Source organism: Stegastes partitus, unplaced genomic scaffold (genome assembly GCF_000690725.1).
Source record: "Stegastes partitus isolate 25-593 unplaced genomic scaffold, Stegastes_partitus-1.0.2 Scaffold45, whole genome shotgun sequence".
NCBI classification, from domain to species: Eukaryota; Metazoa; Chordata; class Actinopteri; family Pomacentridae; genus Stegastes; species Stegastes partitus.
In genome coordinates, this window is record NW_007577776.1 from 354,789 (window position 1) to 373,293 (window position 18,505).

The 18,505-nt window shown below is 40.8% G+C and overlaps 1 protein-coding gene across 1 annotated transcript in view; it reads right to left on the minus strand.

Annotated features, from left to right (window-relative positions):
* Window positions 1-3,206: 3,206 nt before the first annotated feature.
* Window positions 3,207-18,505, minus strand: part of slc36a1 (solute carrier family 36 member 1) — a 59,364-nt gene continuing 44,065 nt past the window's right edge. Inside the window, exon 12 of the mRNA XM_008306207.1 lies at window positions 3,207-6,065. Within this exon, the coding sequence (XP_008304429.1) occupies window positions 5,791-6,065 (275 nt within the window). The 3' untranslated portion in view covers window positions 3,207-5,790. The remainder of the gene's footprint in view (window positions 6,066-18,505) is intronic.

Genomic DNA, 18,505 nt, shown 5'->3' on the forward strand with positions numbered 1-18,505 from the left:
TCAGTCTGGAGGTCTGGATTAGTTATGAAAATGCAACTATTTCTAAAAGCTTGTTGCATGTGGCACATGCAATAGAAAGATTTATGATGAAGGACGCTTCCACCCATGTAGTTCAGTATTGTTCTTGACTACAGTCGTTAAGTTGGAATGTTGTGTACTGAACACACCGTAAAAAAAACAACAAAAAAACCCCCAGAAAAATATGTTTTTAAATAAAAGCTGGGCTATCGTACTGTACAAAACTGTGAAAATAACAGTAAATCCTTTTTTTTTTAAATTCATTTTTTGAGTGGACATTATTTATAGTTTTGCCTTTTTTTTCCATTAATTTGTAAATTAGTAAATTTTTGTGGTTTTACTAGTTATTAACAGTTATTTACAAAAAAGGGACAATCCGTAAAATAACAAGATACTGTTTAAACAAAATACAGTTAAAATTTTCATTTTTACAGTGTAGGAGAGGGACACAATATTTGACTGCATGTCACGATTAAAACATTCCTGCATATAAACATTTATCTTCACATAAATGATTATACATAGAATGCTGTGAAAAAGAATCGGTGGTGTGACGTGTGGGGCAGCTTTCCTCCCACTGGACCCGGACGACTTGTCACAACTGATGGAGCCATGAGTTCTGCTCTCTATCAGAAAATCCTCCTGGAGAAGATCCACCCATCAGTTCATGACCTGGAGCTCTAATGGGTTGTGCAGCATGACAATGAAGCACACAAGCAAGTCCACCTCTGAATGGCTCAGAAGGAACAGAATTAAGGTTTTGGAGTCGCCGAGTCAAAGTCTGGACTTGAATTAAACTACGATGCTGTGGTCAAACCTTAAAAGGACAGTTCATGCTTTAAAACCATCCAATATTAAAACAATTCTGCAGAGAAGAGCAGGATAAAATCCCTCCATGGGGATGTAAAGGACGGATCACAAGCTAGTGCAAATGTTTAACTGCAGTTGTTGCTGTCAAGGGCCCAAGCAGTTAGTAGGTTTATAGGGAATCCACAATATAGGGTTTCAATAAATCATCTTTTAAAAACTTCATTTTGTGGGTTTGGTCTGTCAAATATTACAGAAATATAAACATTACTTTGATGGTCTGGAACATTTAAGTGAATACTTTTTCACAGCACTGTATAACACACACTCACCGTTTTTCTTTTTTTTCCATTTTGCTGCTATTTTTTATTATTTTATTAAATATCTTCATTTGACTTAACATGTCATATTTTTTCTTGTGCTATTTTTACCTTAAACTTAATGCCTTGGCAGTTCTGTTGACAAAAACAGACTCCTGCAATCATGAATTTATTAACGCAACGTTTTGGTCCAAGACCTTCATCAGGCAAACAGTCTAATACACTATATGCTATACTATCTACTTTTTGCCTGATTGCATTAATAAATGTATGATTATGAGTCAGACAGTGTCTGTTTCTGAGCATCATATTCATGCCAGTAAAGCACATTAAATGAACATCAGCGCCACTGACTCGCTATCAGGAGGCCGCTGCTGCTCACTGCAGCTTACAGTCGTCATGAGGATGAAGAGGAAATGTTTTCAGATCTCACTCTGATGTGAACAAGGAGACTTGCTGCAGTTTAAAATGATCCATTATTATCTCTGACTTTACAGGACCCGGAGTCTGTTCGGCAAACAGGCTTTAATGGGTTAAAACGGGTCGGCAACCTTAAACACTCAAAGAGCCATTTGGACCCGTTTCCCACGGAAAAAAAACACCGGGAGTCGCAAAACCCTTTTGACATCTAAAATGAAGATAACACTGCATCGTTTTTACCTTTATGCTATGTATATAAAAAAAAAAAAACTACAGTGTGTTACATTTATGAAATCAATTAACTGCTACAGAGAAAACTAAATTTTATTTCTGCAACAAAAACATTTTGTACTCCAAAAAAAAGAGGGTTGAAGGTTACTTAAAAAAAAAAAAAAAAACTAAATATCTATTTGACTCCTCCTTGTATTTATGAAATAAAAAGCCGATCTTAAATTATCCACCTGCAGCAAACTAAAAATGGCATCTGGTTGTCCTGCTGACTGCAGCTGGGACTGCTGACCAGACTGCTGACCGCCTGTGAGCGCTTGGAGACGAGAGGAGCCCACGCCAGCACTGCTGCTCGCTGAGGACAGGAACGGCACAACGATACGTCTTTTCATGTCAGAGTCTCTAGTAACACCAGAAAGAGTCGCTAGATTTATCGCTAGTCATTTTTGACGAAAAAAATAAATAAAAAATCGCCAAGAGGATTTGGAAAGTTGCCAGATTTAGTGAGAATGTCATCAAGGTGGCAAAACTGCACATGCCTGCGGGTGTCGCGCATCGGCGGTTATGACGCATATTTTGAGCAACAAAAAAATTAAACACGTTTTGTTTTAATGGTATAAGTTCACAAAAATCTTCAAATTTAGAATTACATTTTAAAAAGTAACGAGCTAATACATTTAAATGAAAATACTCATTATTTTTTTCCAAAGCCACAAGGAGCCGCAGCAGAGGGATAAAAGAGCCGCAGGTTGCCGACCCCTGGGTTAAAATAATAAGGAAAATGTAAAGGGAAAAAATAGTGCAGAATCAGCCTTGTTTCTATCACAGAGTTTACATAAACATGCTAAATATGTCAGGGAATGTGTAAAATACAGAAAGCCTTTCCATGTTTGTCTACATTAAATTTCATTTTAATGACAGAACAAAACATTTGCCAGCAGATCACTGATATACAGGCCTGTGAGGCTTCATAGAGCACCCTAAAACACTGACCTGCAGCCTTCATTCAGGTTTTCTGTTGTGATATTTGTAAAGAGTAACGCTCCGCTGCACAGCTGCAACACACAATCTGTTTTCTATTCGCTGCCCAAACCAAATCAAAGCTGACCAACGTTCCGCCTTCCAGATCTGTGCAGCTTTAAACTGGATTTCTGGATATTATTTCTTTTAATGCAAGCTATAATAATGACTTCACATTTCAGGGAAGAAATAAAACGGTTATTGCTGTTGGTCTTTGTTGGGCAGAGGAAGCCGTCCACAAAGCAAGCCGCTCAAACTGACCAACTTCAAATGACCACAGCCAACACGACAACAAACGAATGCTTCCTGCGTTTAACCCTCAGGGGAAGCAATACTTTGACAAAAAACAAAAAAAAGAGTTGGCAGTTATCTAAAAAAAGACAGCACAGCATATGTTGGTACTTTAATGCTATTTATTCTGAGAAGGGAACAAAGAAATAAAAGAGTGTTGGAATAAAAACGGACTTCAATCAGTTTTGAGTCATTTAGCAAATAAAGATGTGAAACATTCGCCAGCTCCATCCTGTCCAATCTGGGGATCTGCAGCTCGCTGTTCAATTCTGGAGATTTTTCTGCTGAACTTAACAACAGATTTTTTTAAAACAAGAGATAAGATCAACACAAGTAAAGTGAAATTAGTCTTCTTTGGGTAGCTGCACATCACCTTCACTCTCATTTCAGCACGTAAATCCTTGGATGTGGGAGAATTATGGGTATTTTCATTTAAAAAGACTTCTTTGTATGTGTGCAAACATTTACATATGTGCAATGGATGGGTTTATATATATATACACAAGAAACTACTTGAAATGCTTTACACATAAGGCCCATAGATTTCTTTAACTAGTTTCCACTGCATTTCTTCCAAAAGATAAAAAAAGTCCATGTTATACTGCCACATTAACACTGAAGACATACAACAGTACAGAAGCTTGACAGTGAACTTACAGTACATGTTGGCCTTTATCTGTCTAACAATGCAAATGAATCATTTACAAACCTTCTAACACCTACAGCTCGTAATTAAAACCGGTAAGTGTATTATATTACATACGTGGTACATTATCTTACATGCAGAGCCTCTCTGTCATTAAACTAAACTTTCAACGTTAGTCGGAAAGTCTTAAAAATGCATCATGCTGCGTGTGAATACAAAAAAAAGTCTATTTAAAAAAAAAAAAAAGATCCAACCATTAATTTAGTAAATACATTACAACATAAAAACACATTAAAAAAAAGAAGAACAGAATCAAAAAAGTAAAAGCTTTAAAGACGATGTGTTACACAGAAGAGCTCCTACATGAACACATGACAGGTGAGTTTCTGACGCAGACCTGATAGACTTGAATTTAGTGGAATTTCTGTTTTTGTTCTAGAGTTGGGCATCGTTTAGGAATTCACTGATTGTCAATGTGCTCATCGGCCTGGGTTCTAATCGAATCTGGATTTTTCTTGTTTTAGAATAGCAATAGAAATAAGAAGTGTATATGTATATATGTATTAAAATGGTACATTTTTGCTAATTTCCTACAAATTTTACACACTTTGAAATGCATTTCACGTTCAGGCCAATTTGCATTTATCAGAATGACAAGACGTGGAGGAGAGGACCACACAGTGCGGTTTTCCATAGTTCCCTTTAGATTTAAACATTACAATGCATCGCGACACACGTGTAACCAAGAAAAGACAAATAGATCTGATAAGTGCAACTGAAAGGCACAACTTTTAGAGTCCCGTTCAGAACTTGGAACTGGTTCCAACGCAGAACCGCTTTTACCCCTTTTTCACCAAGGCAGGTCTGGAGCCACTGTCCAACTTCAAAGCAGTTCCTTGACAGTTATCAGCCAGTTTAAAAGAAAAAAAAAACGGTGTCAAAGTTGCACCGAGACTTTGCTGGTCTACAACCAAGAACTGCTTCAGGGGCTCAGGGCGGAGTTATAGTTCAAACTTTGGGACCGCCGTTTGTTTTACAGAACCAGGGCTGATCTAAAGAAGAAGAACTCGACGTGCGACATCAGACGGCATGGAAAACTGGACAGACGCTGAATTCATGGCTGTCCAGCAGCGACACATGAGACAGGCACAACTGTCTGGTTGCTCTGTGGTTCTCAACAGTTCAAAATAAACTAGAGGAAGCTTCAATAGGTGAACAGCTGTTTGAACAGACGTAAACAGTGACGTAATGTCGTGGCTCTGTCGTACCTGGAAAAGCTATTTAAATCTTAGAAGGTCTGCAACTCTAGTCCAGACCCAGCATCAAGTCTACGTTGGTGAAACGGGGGCACCTGATACCCAACCCTAGTGTTTTAGTTTTTTCTTTTGCAACAGTGATTGTTGAAGTTACTTGATGCAGAGTGTAAAGTGTAACGCGTCGCCTAAAACTACCACCAGAGCAGTTTCCTGTTTGACTGAATAAGGCATAAATCAAAGTGCAATGACGACTTTGTCCTTTTTCTAAACGACTTGGTGGTTGGTTGGTATACCTGTAACTGAGAATACGTTTGGGACAATGGTTAAAACTACATCTTAGCAACAGTGTCTAATGTGGATGTTCAAACCGATAGCAGTTACTGAGGTAGATTTCCTGACTGAAACACTTAAAACATAAACATAGTCAGCCTGTTAGAATGATAAGTTACCTCTACAAACCCTCTGTTCACTGAAACTGTTCTGAATGCATCTTCCACCTGAAGGAATTATTAAGCTTTTACCATGTTACTGTTAGATTGCACACGATGGTTGGACGACAGGATACTGTAGTACTGCGATGACATAAGTATACACAACATCAAGCACCACGAATCCTCACAGCTTCATACTGCTTAACCATGTCACAAATTCATCTTAAAACAGCCGCCGTGTCCAACAGCAGCAAATCAAATAAGAACAAAAAAAAAAAAAAGAAAAATGTGCCCTAAAACGCTTTGAGAATGGCCCGTGTGGGTTACTTCCACCTGCCAGTCCTTCCGCTCCATCACTGGACCATGTAGGAGGAGAACGTCTCTTCGTGTTTGGACGCGTTGCGGGCGATGATCTCCACGATGGCGATGTAAGTTCCAGTGAGGAAGCCGATCAGACCCACCAGGCTGATGACGGCGTTCTTGGCGGTTACCAGCGGAGACAAGCCCTCCGTATGAAAAGCTATAATCTGGAGGAGGGGCGGGAAGATCAGCGCCAGGAAACTGCTGCTGACCGAGCCGACCAGCGAAATGACGAGGTCCAGCTCCGGTATCAGGATGGCGAGGGCACCTGGAATGTGAGAGAAGAACACAAGACAGCGGGGGTTAGTCTTTGTCATTACCTGAGCGGCTCTGGTTGAGACCCGTGCTCAGGTCAATAAACAAATTAACAGGGCTTTACTTATATGCTGATGATTAGAACTCTTTTGTATCAGTTGCTATAATCAATAAGGTGGAGACTTCCATGTTGGCAAGCAGAGGCCACTGTGGGAGTTTAGCAAGTAAAGGAGCACCCGGATGGAGACTTGTATGTGGCTTAATGAGCTCAAAATGTTTAAAATGAAGCTGGAGTAAACTAGAACAATGTTCCCACAGAACAGTGGAACATCTTATGGCTGTTGTTTTACACTTCTGTGTGACAACAGATGTAAACCCACTTGAAGATACAGGTTAATGTCAGCAGTGATCCCTTGTATTTTCCCGTGGTTAATCCTGAAGGAGGATCAGGCCTAAAACACACATCTTTGAAATTATTACTAATTTTTAGGACCTGTTTTTATCTTTATAAAAGCCAGGAGAAGAAGGTTCATTTTAAATGTAACTACCTTGCTTTTAATTTAATAACTTTACTGATAGTCTAATACTTTGAAAGTGAACACAGCCCTGAAAACTGCACACAAATAAATACATATATCTATAAACAAATAAAAACAAATGGTGACATGACCGATCAAGCTAATTCACTGCTGTGTAACCTGACCAGACGTCAGAGGTCGGACAACGTAGCCGGGTTCAGCCCTTATGCTTGTCTCGCATGCTGATAGAGCAACCGCACAACACCCTGTTAAATGCATGTTTATGTGTCACGCTTTAAGGCACATGACAGGCTGTCTATGAGCCCGGGAGGGAGCAAACTTGGAGTCGTTAATACAACTGACCTTACATCTGGAACGCCAAATATTCTATTAAAGCACTTGTCTAACCAATGAAATGTCTACAGTTGGAAACATGTTACTATGGTTTTATTACCTAGGCCTAACTGTGATGAGGGAACACCAGATATGTCCAAAATTCAGCCTAATAAAATAAAACACTAATAGAAAAGTCAAATGAGTTTTTAAAAAAAAATGCTGAAATACAAACAATGTCAATGCAAAGCCAGACTAAAAAGGTGCATCTTCAGTTTGCTTTGAAAAATAACACCTCGTGCAGCCCTCAAGGCCTTGAGGAAGGCTGTTACTGACACAATAATGACAAAAGGATCCCTCACTGTGGTTTCTTTAAGAGGGGTGGGTTTGCTTCCACTTTAGGTTTAATTAAAGGGCCACCAACAGAAGACACGAGGGTTCTGGAAGGTTTGGAGGATAAAAGCAAATCTGATAAACAGGTCGGACCAAGGCCATTAAGAGTTTTATAAACCAATCAAAGGATCCTAAAATCAATTGTGGAGCAGACAGGTAGCCAGTGCAGAGACTTTAAAAACAGTGTAATGTGTGCTCTCCTTCTGCTCTTAGTCATCACATGTGCAGCTCGGCTTCAGAGCAATTGTATTAAAGGTATTAAATTGATTTTGCTTAACAGACTTGTGACGGTTGTGAGGATTCGTCACAGCTTAAAAAGATCAAGCAGCCTGCAGATGAACCACATGTGAGCAGCATCACTTGAAAAACAATGCCTGCTTTACTGCTACAACTTTCAACTGACAGTATTTAGTTTTTTTGGTAGTTTGCTGAACGAACGTTACTTCTTGTATTTGTGCAATCACATAAATGTCTTGGAAACCAGCACCTTTTGGCTTCTATATACACGTACCACTTGCACACACTTTCCCCTCTTGCATATTCTCTTCAGTAGCTTCAAGGTAGTAGAAATCATTGCATTGATCTACATCAACGTGACGATTAAACTGAGAGAAATTCAGCTTAGTTTGGCTGTACAGCATAGGCTTGTAATGACTGAGCCACAGGTGAGACAGAGCTTGTAATGAGGCTAAATTCCTTCCTGGTTAGAGCCGTGGTGATAATAATCTCCTGGAGGATTCAGAACTGCTATCAGTATCTGAATGTCAGTCATCTGTTTGTTTAACATTTCCGTTTGCCTGCTGTTAACGTTCAACAATGCCGAGGCGCTGTTGTGGAAATTCTTATGTGTGAGAGTTCATTCATGGGAGAAGAATATTAATCGTTGTTAAAAAAAAAAAAAAAAGTCTCCATTGAAGGTCTGTCTTTATCCAGATCAACAGCTGACGCCTGGCTCTACCTCAGTGAGAACACTGTACAAAAACTACCAATAAACCAACCGCATATGCCCACATACCGTCTTCTGTCCTGTTGTGCGTCGATTCAGATAACTTTATTGATCCAAGAGGGGCAAATCATTTGCAGTTCACTCAGTCCATGCACATCACTTCAAGACTTACAGTCAAGGTAGCAACAGATCAGCACACATGGGCCAGTACCATGGAACAACCATCCATCCATCATCTATATACCACTTAATCCTCACTAGGGTCGTGCGGGGCTGGAGTCTATCCCAGCTGGACTTAGAGTGAAGGCAGGGGACACCCTGGACAGGTCCATCATAGGGAAACTACTCAGATCAACTCCACACATTAACATTTACTTTTAGTTTAAATAGGAATGTATATATAAACAGTCCATCAATAAATTACCGTTAATAATTTAAATGATTAAAAATATATCAGCAGACAAGGCACTAGACAAAGGACATGTATGTGATTAAATCTATTGTAGATTCTCTGTAGTAGCTGCTTGTTCCACCAAGTGGAGCCTCTTAATGTTTAACACTGTAGTGATCTGATCTAGTTCCTCGGACCCTGGACAGTTCTGTGTGAGCAAGCATAGAGTATGGTGAGGGTTTAGCTAGTAAAGACCACCATGACAAAGACTTCTGTGGCAGTTAATTATTGAGCAATCGATAGCTGATTGCTGCCAATTATCGGTTAAGAAAATAGTTAAAGATTTGCATTTCTAGTGTAAGCACTATTGAGTGAAGCACGACAGGCTGTATTCCTGCTCTCAACATCCATCAACTCTCAGACATTCCAAATGGTTTTCTTTTTTTTACATCTGATGTCTTCTGAAGCATCAAAACCAGTTGTGTGGATATCGTGACTTAGTGCTCTGAACATATACGACTTTGTCTGGAGTTTGTTTTTCCTCTATCGGCCGTGTGTAATCCAGACAACCAGTCGGTAATAAATACATCAAAAATGCCTAGAAATCAACCTTTAATCCACTTTGTCAACAATGAACAGGAATCCGTGATTACTTTGCAGCTTTTAATAAAATAAATGAGCACTGAGCACTTAGTTACACATTTGAATCCCATCAAATTACAGAAAATATCAATAAAAAAGTGCACATAAGTACCAATAAAGATCTCGACAATCCAATCACTCCCCATCTGTAATCACAGCTGGCTTTGGATGAGAGGTTGTCCTGTCCCCGGTTTATGACTAATTGCCAACCTAGTAGTTTTATTTCTCTTGTAAAACGTTGCATGTTGACCCACGTAAAGAACACAAGCCAAAAGACTGACAGTGCAGTTATACAAGTCTTGCAGGACTTTGAACCTTCTATGACTGCTTTTCCTTCTTTATTAATGACGATAGCAAGTTTCTAGATTTTGCAAATGGTAAATAGACCCAAACTGGTCCCAAGTATAACTGCACAATGATTCGTACACCTGCGTCCACAGGAAATCTTTGTATTAACTGCCATATACACACCTTTCTCAGCTCTGCACATGGCCTGTTGTGAAGTCCTTTACAGGGTGTAACTGTGATGAACATATGGTGCAGTATGTCTAAAAACTACATTTTGCAACGTTGTTCCAGAGAGAAGCCATGCATTTGTCATATATGATTTTAAACTTCCTGTCACAGCTTCTTCTCAGGATTAACAGCATCCTTTTTGTTTTGGGTCCTTTTTTATGTGAGCTTTAAGCATTTTCAAAAATATCCAAGTATGAACTCACAAAGAGTCTGAAATGCTTTTGATATTTGTCTTTTCGGTGTGCAGGGTTTCTGTGCATGATGAGATTTTTAGGTAGCTCATTAAAAAACTAAAATATTCTTAGTGTGTTTGGGAACTACTTAAGGCTCTGACCTTTTGAGTTTAATGATCAAAGAATATAATCTATGTGGCAGAAAGCCTCTTTTCTGTTTTTGCTTCGTATGAAGGATTGTGTGAAACAGAAGATCTAGATGAGGAAATGAAGTGACCAAAAAGTCAGTTTCTTCACTTTTATCTTCTCTACTGCACATGGGTGGCAGGAAAGTCAGAACTGCAGTACAAACCAGGGAAAAGAGGGCTCAGAAGACAGAAGAGACGGATGAGAAATAAGGTCAAACGTACTTTGGGATGAAGGGAAACAGAGGGCAGAGGAGCAAGAGAGATGGATAGGGTCAGATAGATGACAACGCAACGGGAAAAGGGAGAGAAAACAAACTGAGAAGAAACGGGGAGAGACTCCCACTGAGTGAAAACAAAGCTGTGACTGTGTTTCACGTGTCGATAGGAGCGGTGACCATGCTGCTAAAGTCACCGGGGACACGAGTCACCTTCACTGGTTGCTATAGAGACGGACATAAACAGCAACAGCCGAGCGGACAAAACAAGCGGCTGCTGAGGCGGCGCGCAGCGCTGTCACAACTGAGGCGCCTTTACGTTCCTGCTGACAAAACTCCACGACAAACCTTACATCTTGAAATGTCTGCACACGAGCAAGCATTACACGCATGGACACACCTGAAAACAGAGGCCTGCTTTGCTGCACACAGACCAGCACACACTTTTAATCTCACACTCTGTCCGTTAGTATCTTCTCCACAGTGAGCAGAGAGGACAAGTCAGGTGTTCTTGTTCTTTCTGTACGTCGGGCACACATTACCAGCGGCTGATAAAAGACTCTTTGAACCATAATCAATTGCTTGCCACTGCGTGTTCGAGTCTGTCAAATTAACCTACGGGGCGACGGCAAGGTCGAGCTTTCATGCACCTCGCCGCCACTCGTTCCCGGGGAGTAAACCTGTCACTTCTGGGGATAGGCTGTTGAAGGGTGCTCTTCAAACTGCATCTGAAGCTTTCTGAGCCATCAAACAAGGCAGACGCTGCTATGAAAGAGAACTGCAAGGGTGAGGGCCTACTTAAAGAATACGCTGAGCCTTCATAGCAAATAAACCACAAGGCTGTAGCTAAAAGACGGGCTGCTGTCCCCCGAGAGAGAGGCAGAAGGTGGATCATCAGGCAGCTTCAAAGGGCTGAAGAGGGAACGCTGTGAGCACACTAATTTGGCCGTGCAACCTCCGATCTTCTGGAAACAAAGAAAAAAACCCTCTCCATTTATTTATTTATTGCTTTAGTATGCTAACAGACACACCATATGGCATGAATGGCCAAGACAAATGAGAAGTGGAGGGTTTTAACATGTCGCGGAAAGTAAAACAGTGAGGTCAGACGGAGGTGGGAGAAAACAATATTATAAAGTCCTCTACAGTTGGTTTATTTTAATAACTATATAGCGACACATGAGTAATACCTAAACGAGCACACACACACACACACACAAAAAAAAAGTTGCACAAATACTGAATATGACAAAAAATACCAACACTGAAGTTAAACCGAAAGAGATAAAATGACTAAGTGACACACAGAACAAGCACCAAAGTAGGCGAGTGGCCATGAATGAACAGGTAGATGATCGTTGCTTTATAGTTCCTCTCCAGTCATCTATTTAAAACTCATCTCTCTGGAGCAAAATTGCATTTAAAAAAAATAAAAATAAAAATTCTCCTCCTCTCCCTCCACCCACCCCTTCCTCACTCGTAACTGGAGCACACCAGCTCACCAAAGACTCTACAAAAAAACACTGTAAAACTAGTCAAAGCTGCAGAATAGCAAAGTTGCATTACTGGAGTAATTCAGCCATACATGCTCGAACCCCAAACCACATTCTGAAGAGGAACAAACAACTCCACACTGCAAGTCGAGATCGAATCCTTGAATCTGCTACGTATAAAAACCCTGCACGTCTGAATCTGTGTTTTTTATTTTGCTCATGACACGTCTTCTAGCACATAAAACAACGTATAAACGGTAAAAGAAAAAACACCCAAAACTTGATTTTTACAGGATGGAAGGAGATCCTCCTGTTTAGATCAATCAGAGGCTAAAAATATGAGTGTTTGGCGATGTCTTGTAGATGTAGAAACGACAGTGTTATTCCTATTAATAGCAAACTCTTAACTCAAATAGCTCACAAAGGATGACGATTAAAAGGTTTGACATTGGGAGATATAATTGTAATGTGCGGAGCCGTGGTGAATATTTCAGTGACAGTGCGGCTTGATCAATTATGTAGAACAGTAATCTGTGCACAGGAGCTCCTTCAGGCTTCATACAATTACATATAATCTGTTAACAGTGAATGTCCATAATAAAAAGAAGACAGTACATTATCAGAGCTGATAAAAAGGTAAGATAAGTCTGGTATCTGACACAGATTCAACACCTGCAACAAGACAGCAACACCTACAGTGATCGATATTATTAAAATAGGAAAGGTCTGTAAAATAATACGGTCGTGGGTACTGAGGGAGACATGTAAGTAGAGATCTCAGGAGAGTCTATTTTTGCACGAGGTCGATGCCAAAATCCTGAAAACATCTGGGAAGTGCTTTGACATTGCTACGAATCTCCATCCCCACACATCTATTAGGCTAATGTAAAAGCATACCCAGGGCAGCACGGCACACAGACACTACGGTCGTACTGAGACCTCAAATAAAGCTCATTTCAGTTCATTGCTTCTCAGATATATTTTAGTCTTCTATATTTTATCCTGTTTTCTATTTTGCTCTTTTGCACATGTTTTCGTGAATGCCTGTCACATCACATATACAGCACTTTGGTCAACTCAGCTTGTTTTAAAATGGGCTATATAAATAAAACTGATTTGATCTGATAAGCGAATATGTCTCAGTTACATCCGTTATGTCAGACGGACAAGAAAACCATTTTAATGTCTACAAATGTTCTCTTTTTTAAAATACGGTCACCCTAGGTAAATATCAACAATACATGTTTCTCATGTTGAACATGTGTGGTTGTTGGTCTCTTTGTGTTAGCCTGATGATGGACTAGCACCCTCGGGTATAAGTCAGTAGGCCTGCTAGCAGCGTTGGCATTCCCTGACTTTGCTGGCTGAGTGGTTGAATTCTCACTTGCTTATGATGCCAGAAGGCGAACTAGTGGACGAGGGGCTTGAAAAACAGCAGATGTAAACATCTTCATATCTTAACAGCTTGTATTTTTACACCCCTGAGTTTATAACAATCACAAACCACAATTAACATGGATTTTCATAGTATGGCCATTAAGCAGGAGTTTGCTGGGGATATTGTTTCCTAATGGTATTTGTACAGACTACCACATTTCTGGCATTGGTGCTGCATGAGGCAAAAGAGGTGCGTTCACAACAATGTCATAAAAACAACAGGAAACGTGTTATTTTAGTCTGACCTGCTCACCAACACAGTGAGGAGTTGAAGCCGTGGCTGTGACACATGTAGGCATTTCGTGTTTTTTGAAGCTCTTAGCACCAAATTCTAGGAGTTTGACTCAACAACATCCTTCCTTCTAAGACTCGTAACGCTGCTAAATCTGAAGACAACACAAGAGTTGTCTCAGTTTTATCTGCGGGTGCAACCTACACTGACAAAGCGAGGATGACACTGGGTTAAAAGTCTTTTAGTGGTTTGTTGTTTAAACAGCATTTTAATGACGCACTTCTAAATACTCATTAAAATACCGTAATTCAAACACAGCTGAAACAAAAGTTACAGAGCCAACTGGAAAGCTTCTACCGTTGAACCCCCATATGGTTCCTATTTGGGGATCAAAAAAAAAAAAAAAAGACGTCTAGACATCTTTCGATCTACAAATCACTAAATTGATGTTTCGCAGAAGGCTGACAGTGGCATTACCCGACAGATATGGAGTGCTGAAAAGGAGAAAAAAATGCTTGGAGATTAGCCGAGTCAGTGCAGACAGAGGACCAGACAGAATACACGGTTTGCTTTGGTCTCTAACCACTGTCGCTCATTGAGACAAGTTATGAAAGCCATTTAGTGTAGAATACGTTCATTAAGATCCATAACATTTACACTGAGGAAGTAGAAGCTGACTATTTTTAACTTCCACATTTAAGACTAAACACTATTGAACAACTAGAAAATCTTTTATCTTTACACCCATCAGCATCAATGGAGAGACTGGGCAGACAAAGCCAGCTCAAATAAGCAGCCAGAAGAAGAAAATAAAGGACAGACTCAAAGACATGGAGAGAAGTGGGGGTCTGGCCGCCTTCAGACTGTCAGCAGGCAGTTTCTGAACCAAGACCACAGCTTTTAAATCCACTGAGAGAGACAGCTCTTCAGATGGACGAAGTCAATTACCTCCAGAGGCACAAAGCCCTGGCCAGCAGTAGGGGATGTTCTGAGGCTGGATCAAAGATTGGTAAGGAGGGCCTTCGTTTCCCTTTACTCCACAGTCAGCCAGAATGTACTAGATGCTGTCCTACTGTCTCATTTCTTCAGCTCGCTGCCAGCAAACACCACCCAGGAAGGAGCCACAGGAACCCGGCTGCCTCCAGCTCGGTGAAGCCGAAGCTGACTTTCATCTGGCACGCCCAGCGTTGGCTGCTCGGCGGACTGTAGGCCATTAAAGATGGAGGGGAGTTCAGTCCACCCAACAGATCCCAGGTCGCTCACACCAACAGCAAGTAAATACTCAAGGTCTGCGTATGCTAAAGTCAATTAGCTAGAAGTCGGTCCGCTCAGCATGGAGCCGCCAGCAGCAGCAGCATTTCAGCTTTTCATACAGCTTTTCATTTGACAGCCTCACCTTTACAAACACTATTTGTTCTTTCACAACTGTAGTTTTTTGTTTTTTTCTTTATTAAAGTTTTTGATTGTTGCAATATTCCACCAAATTTAACACATTTCTCTGGCATCCTTGTTGCCTGATATAGTTTTCTTGCTGGATTTTTTATTTTATTTTATTTTTTTTAACAGTTTGTACCATCCACTCCACTAAATTCTTAAATTGTGGAAAACAGAGATATGACAAAATGGCCGACAGTATTTATTGCATTCGTTGCAGATTGTGGCTGAAGCACGGTTGGGAGCTGAGCTTTTTGGTATCAGAGCACTGATGTTCCAAAATGTTAAAGTTAAAAGATTGCAGTGTCGCCAAGGCAGCTGTTCTGACAGTAGAGAAGCAGGCAGAGCAGCCCTGCTACGGCGCAGAGAGAGATTTATAACAATAAAAGCCGGCATTTTAGAGCTAAAGTTGAACTATGTGGCTCGTTACAAAGCAATCTACCAGTACTGTGACTTATGGCAAACAGTGTGTTGCTGCAAAGGTTTAGCCAACAGTTTTGCTGAATGTTCTTTTACTTTCCTGCCAGGGCATATGGGTTGGCACACCTGCAGCACAACCGCAATGATCTCATGGAAATAATTGAATGGGTTTTTATTTTTTTGCTGGCCTGAACACATACATTATGACTTTCTGTAGCCAAGATGGACTCTGATATGGCATCCGTTGTAGTTAAAAGCTGCTCAAACTGTCCACCTCAGTTAAGAAGCAGTGCTAATGTATATTATATCCTCTGACACTGGACACAAGAATTAATTTAGATGACTTTTTGCCGTTCTGCATTGCTCCATCTTATATAAATCCTGCAATGCCAAACAGTCGTCCTTGCTGTCGGCTACTATATGATGTGCTGCTGCATCTTTCGTTCAAATCAACTACATTATTACACTGTAGAAGGAGCTCATGGCCACATGTCGTTGCCTGACATTAATGTATCAGAAGTAGCGTGTTAATTGGCTGCACTCCTTAAACAAGCAGTAGCTCAGTGTTGCATTCAAAGTCCCTGAAGATCACAGAGGCCTGTGATGTTCTAACCACACGGCAGTTTATTCTAAGTTCACTCTGCAACATCATGGTTTATAGATTTCTCATTGACAAGGAGGAAGCCATAGTAATAAAACTCTTAGATATGCTGATGCGCAATTTCTGTGGTGCAACCGTGTCAGTGCCAGCTGAGAATATCATTTAACTAAACAGTCATGATCTCTAATGATCATTAACTTGGCATCAAACACACCTCCTCTGCCACCTCATTTAAATAATTTCGCTCCCTTCGTTCCCTCTTCTTGTCCTTCATTTCTCTATCAACATAACCTCTGGCTCACCTCCATCTTTCCCAACACTTCATCATTGCATTGAGTCAGCAATCAACTTTTCTCTTCGCCCCAATGAGCCGACAGAGGTGGAACAGCTCCCATCCAAAGGTGCTCTGGATTGATCACTTCACACTGTTGCCTTTAGGAGCAACGTCGCAGCTGCACGCAACCAATTTCTACTACGAAAATAAATGATAAATAAATAAATAATAAACATCTCTCAAAGGAGAAGAGCTGAGTAAACAATGGTAGGTAGCAAGGTGATATGTATGGAAAAATCAGCTAAATTCCAGTGCTGAAATAAATAGCTGACTCATCATTTAGTCGACTGACGGCAAATTTTATTTGACAGCTTGACACCTGACTTCATCTTTTGTTGTGCTGTAACTATTTTATTATTATGTTTCTCTTATATTTGCATCGGTTTCTTTAGCTTTACATCAGGGTATCTTGGTATTTCAACACTGCAGCACCTTGGTAAACTGTGGTTGTTTAAAATGTGCTAAACAAATAAATTTGGACCCGACTTGAAATGAAGCGACGGATTAATATGATGGTTATTTATTTCAGTAGTCTGCAAAAAAAAATAAAGTGAAATATGCTTTTATCACAGCTTGCCAAATGAGAAAAATCCGCAGTTTTTGTCTTATTTGCATTGATTTCAAATAATAATACGGGGTTTTTAGTGTTTATATGGGACCAGACTCAAAGCGACTGTATGGACTGCTGTGAAATCCATGTTTCCTCATGACTCCCTGGCTATTTCTCTTGTACATCGACGACGTTGAAATGCCTGAACAGCTATCTGACTAACTCACATGTAGTTTGCTACAGATATTCATGTATCCAACTGAATAAACTGGAACAGTTTTAGCGAACCACTGACTTTTTGTCTCGTGCTATCATGAGGTTACTATGGTAACCCTGCTTTTCTGAAAACTGAATAAGGTATCCCACTATGTGAAGCGCCTTGTGGTGTGACCAATCATGGAAGCTCCACGACCACTACTTCTGGCAGTAGACAGACCAATCACCTGAAGTGGCAAGGGGCCTCCCAGCTCCCTTATATTATTGCCAATGACAGCCACTGGTGTGATAGAGGCTTCCCTCTGTGAGAGGAGGCCCGAGACATAAGGAGCTGGCTATCATTTATCAACCCCTTAGTCCATCCCAGATAAACGCATAAAGTCTGTACGAGACAGAGTGAATTCAGCTGTTCACTGTTTTGATGATCATGATGGGAACTCTCTGACAAAAAGGTTTTCCTGATATAGCCTTATCTCCTTCACATATGCTGTGATAGCAGCGATAAGGACTGACAAGAGGGGAACAGTTTACCGTCATACAAATCCCAGCTTGACTGTTGCCCACTTTCACACATCGTGCAAGCAGACCTTTCGGGGCACAGAAGAAGGCTGAGCCTTGCTGGTGGCAGAGCTGCCAGGCCATGATGCATGGGCAGGAGGGAGGATAGGACTGATGAGGCCCATGTTTATGTCCTCACCAAATCCTCACCAGGGCCCTTCACAAAGTCGCCCCAGCATGCACTTTTGAGACCACCTACATCCTTGGCCAACACTGCAGGATTAGCACTGACATCATGCCCAGCAATGCCCACATGAGTCTGGGTCCACAAGCAACATCTGAGCATATGTGACACCCATACATATGAATCAGGGGGGATGGGGATCCTTCCCAAAGATGGTCAGACCACAAGTGGCCTGGCAAGGGCTGGACATGACACCTCTTACCCAAAACACTGAGCTCTGACAGCTATAGATAGCCAAGCACACACACTTTAGGTCACTTGACATGCTAACCTCGAGGGTAAGAACGAAAACGTCCACTACAGTGTGACAACTATCTCCTTTAAAAATAATGTTATTCATTTTAAAAAAAAGAAAAAAAAAAAAAGATATATTAATTCATGACACCAGAAAACCCACTTTCAGGGATTAATCTTGATGGCTGCATCGCTGAACAGTTCAATGGATCATCCGGAGTCAGGACTGCTGAGGAGCTGGAGGACCCCAGGCCACTCCAGCTGATTGGTCTGTTCCTTGACTAGTACTAGAACACTTCCCATAGTGACGTACCGGGCAAAGTGTGAAGGAGAATAAAAGACATTCCAATTAGCCTCAGTGGAGCTTTGCATTTAATACTAAAAAGCCACATTTATCCTGTGTACCCGCAAACCTGGCTGCTGTATGGAAAGACATGTTGTCTTA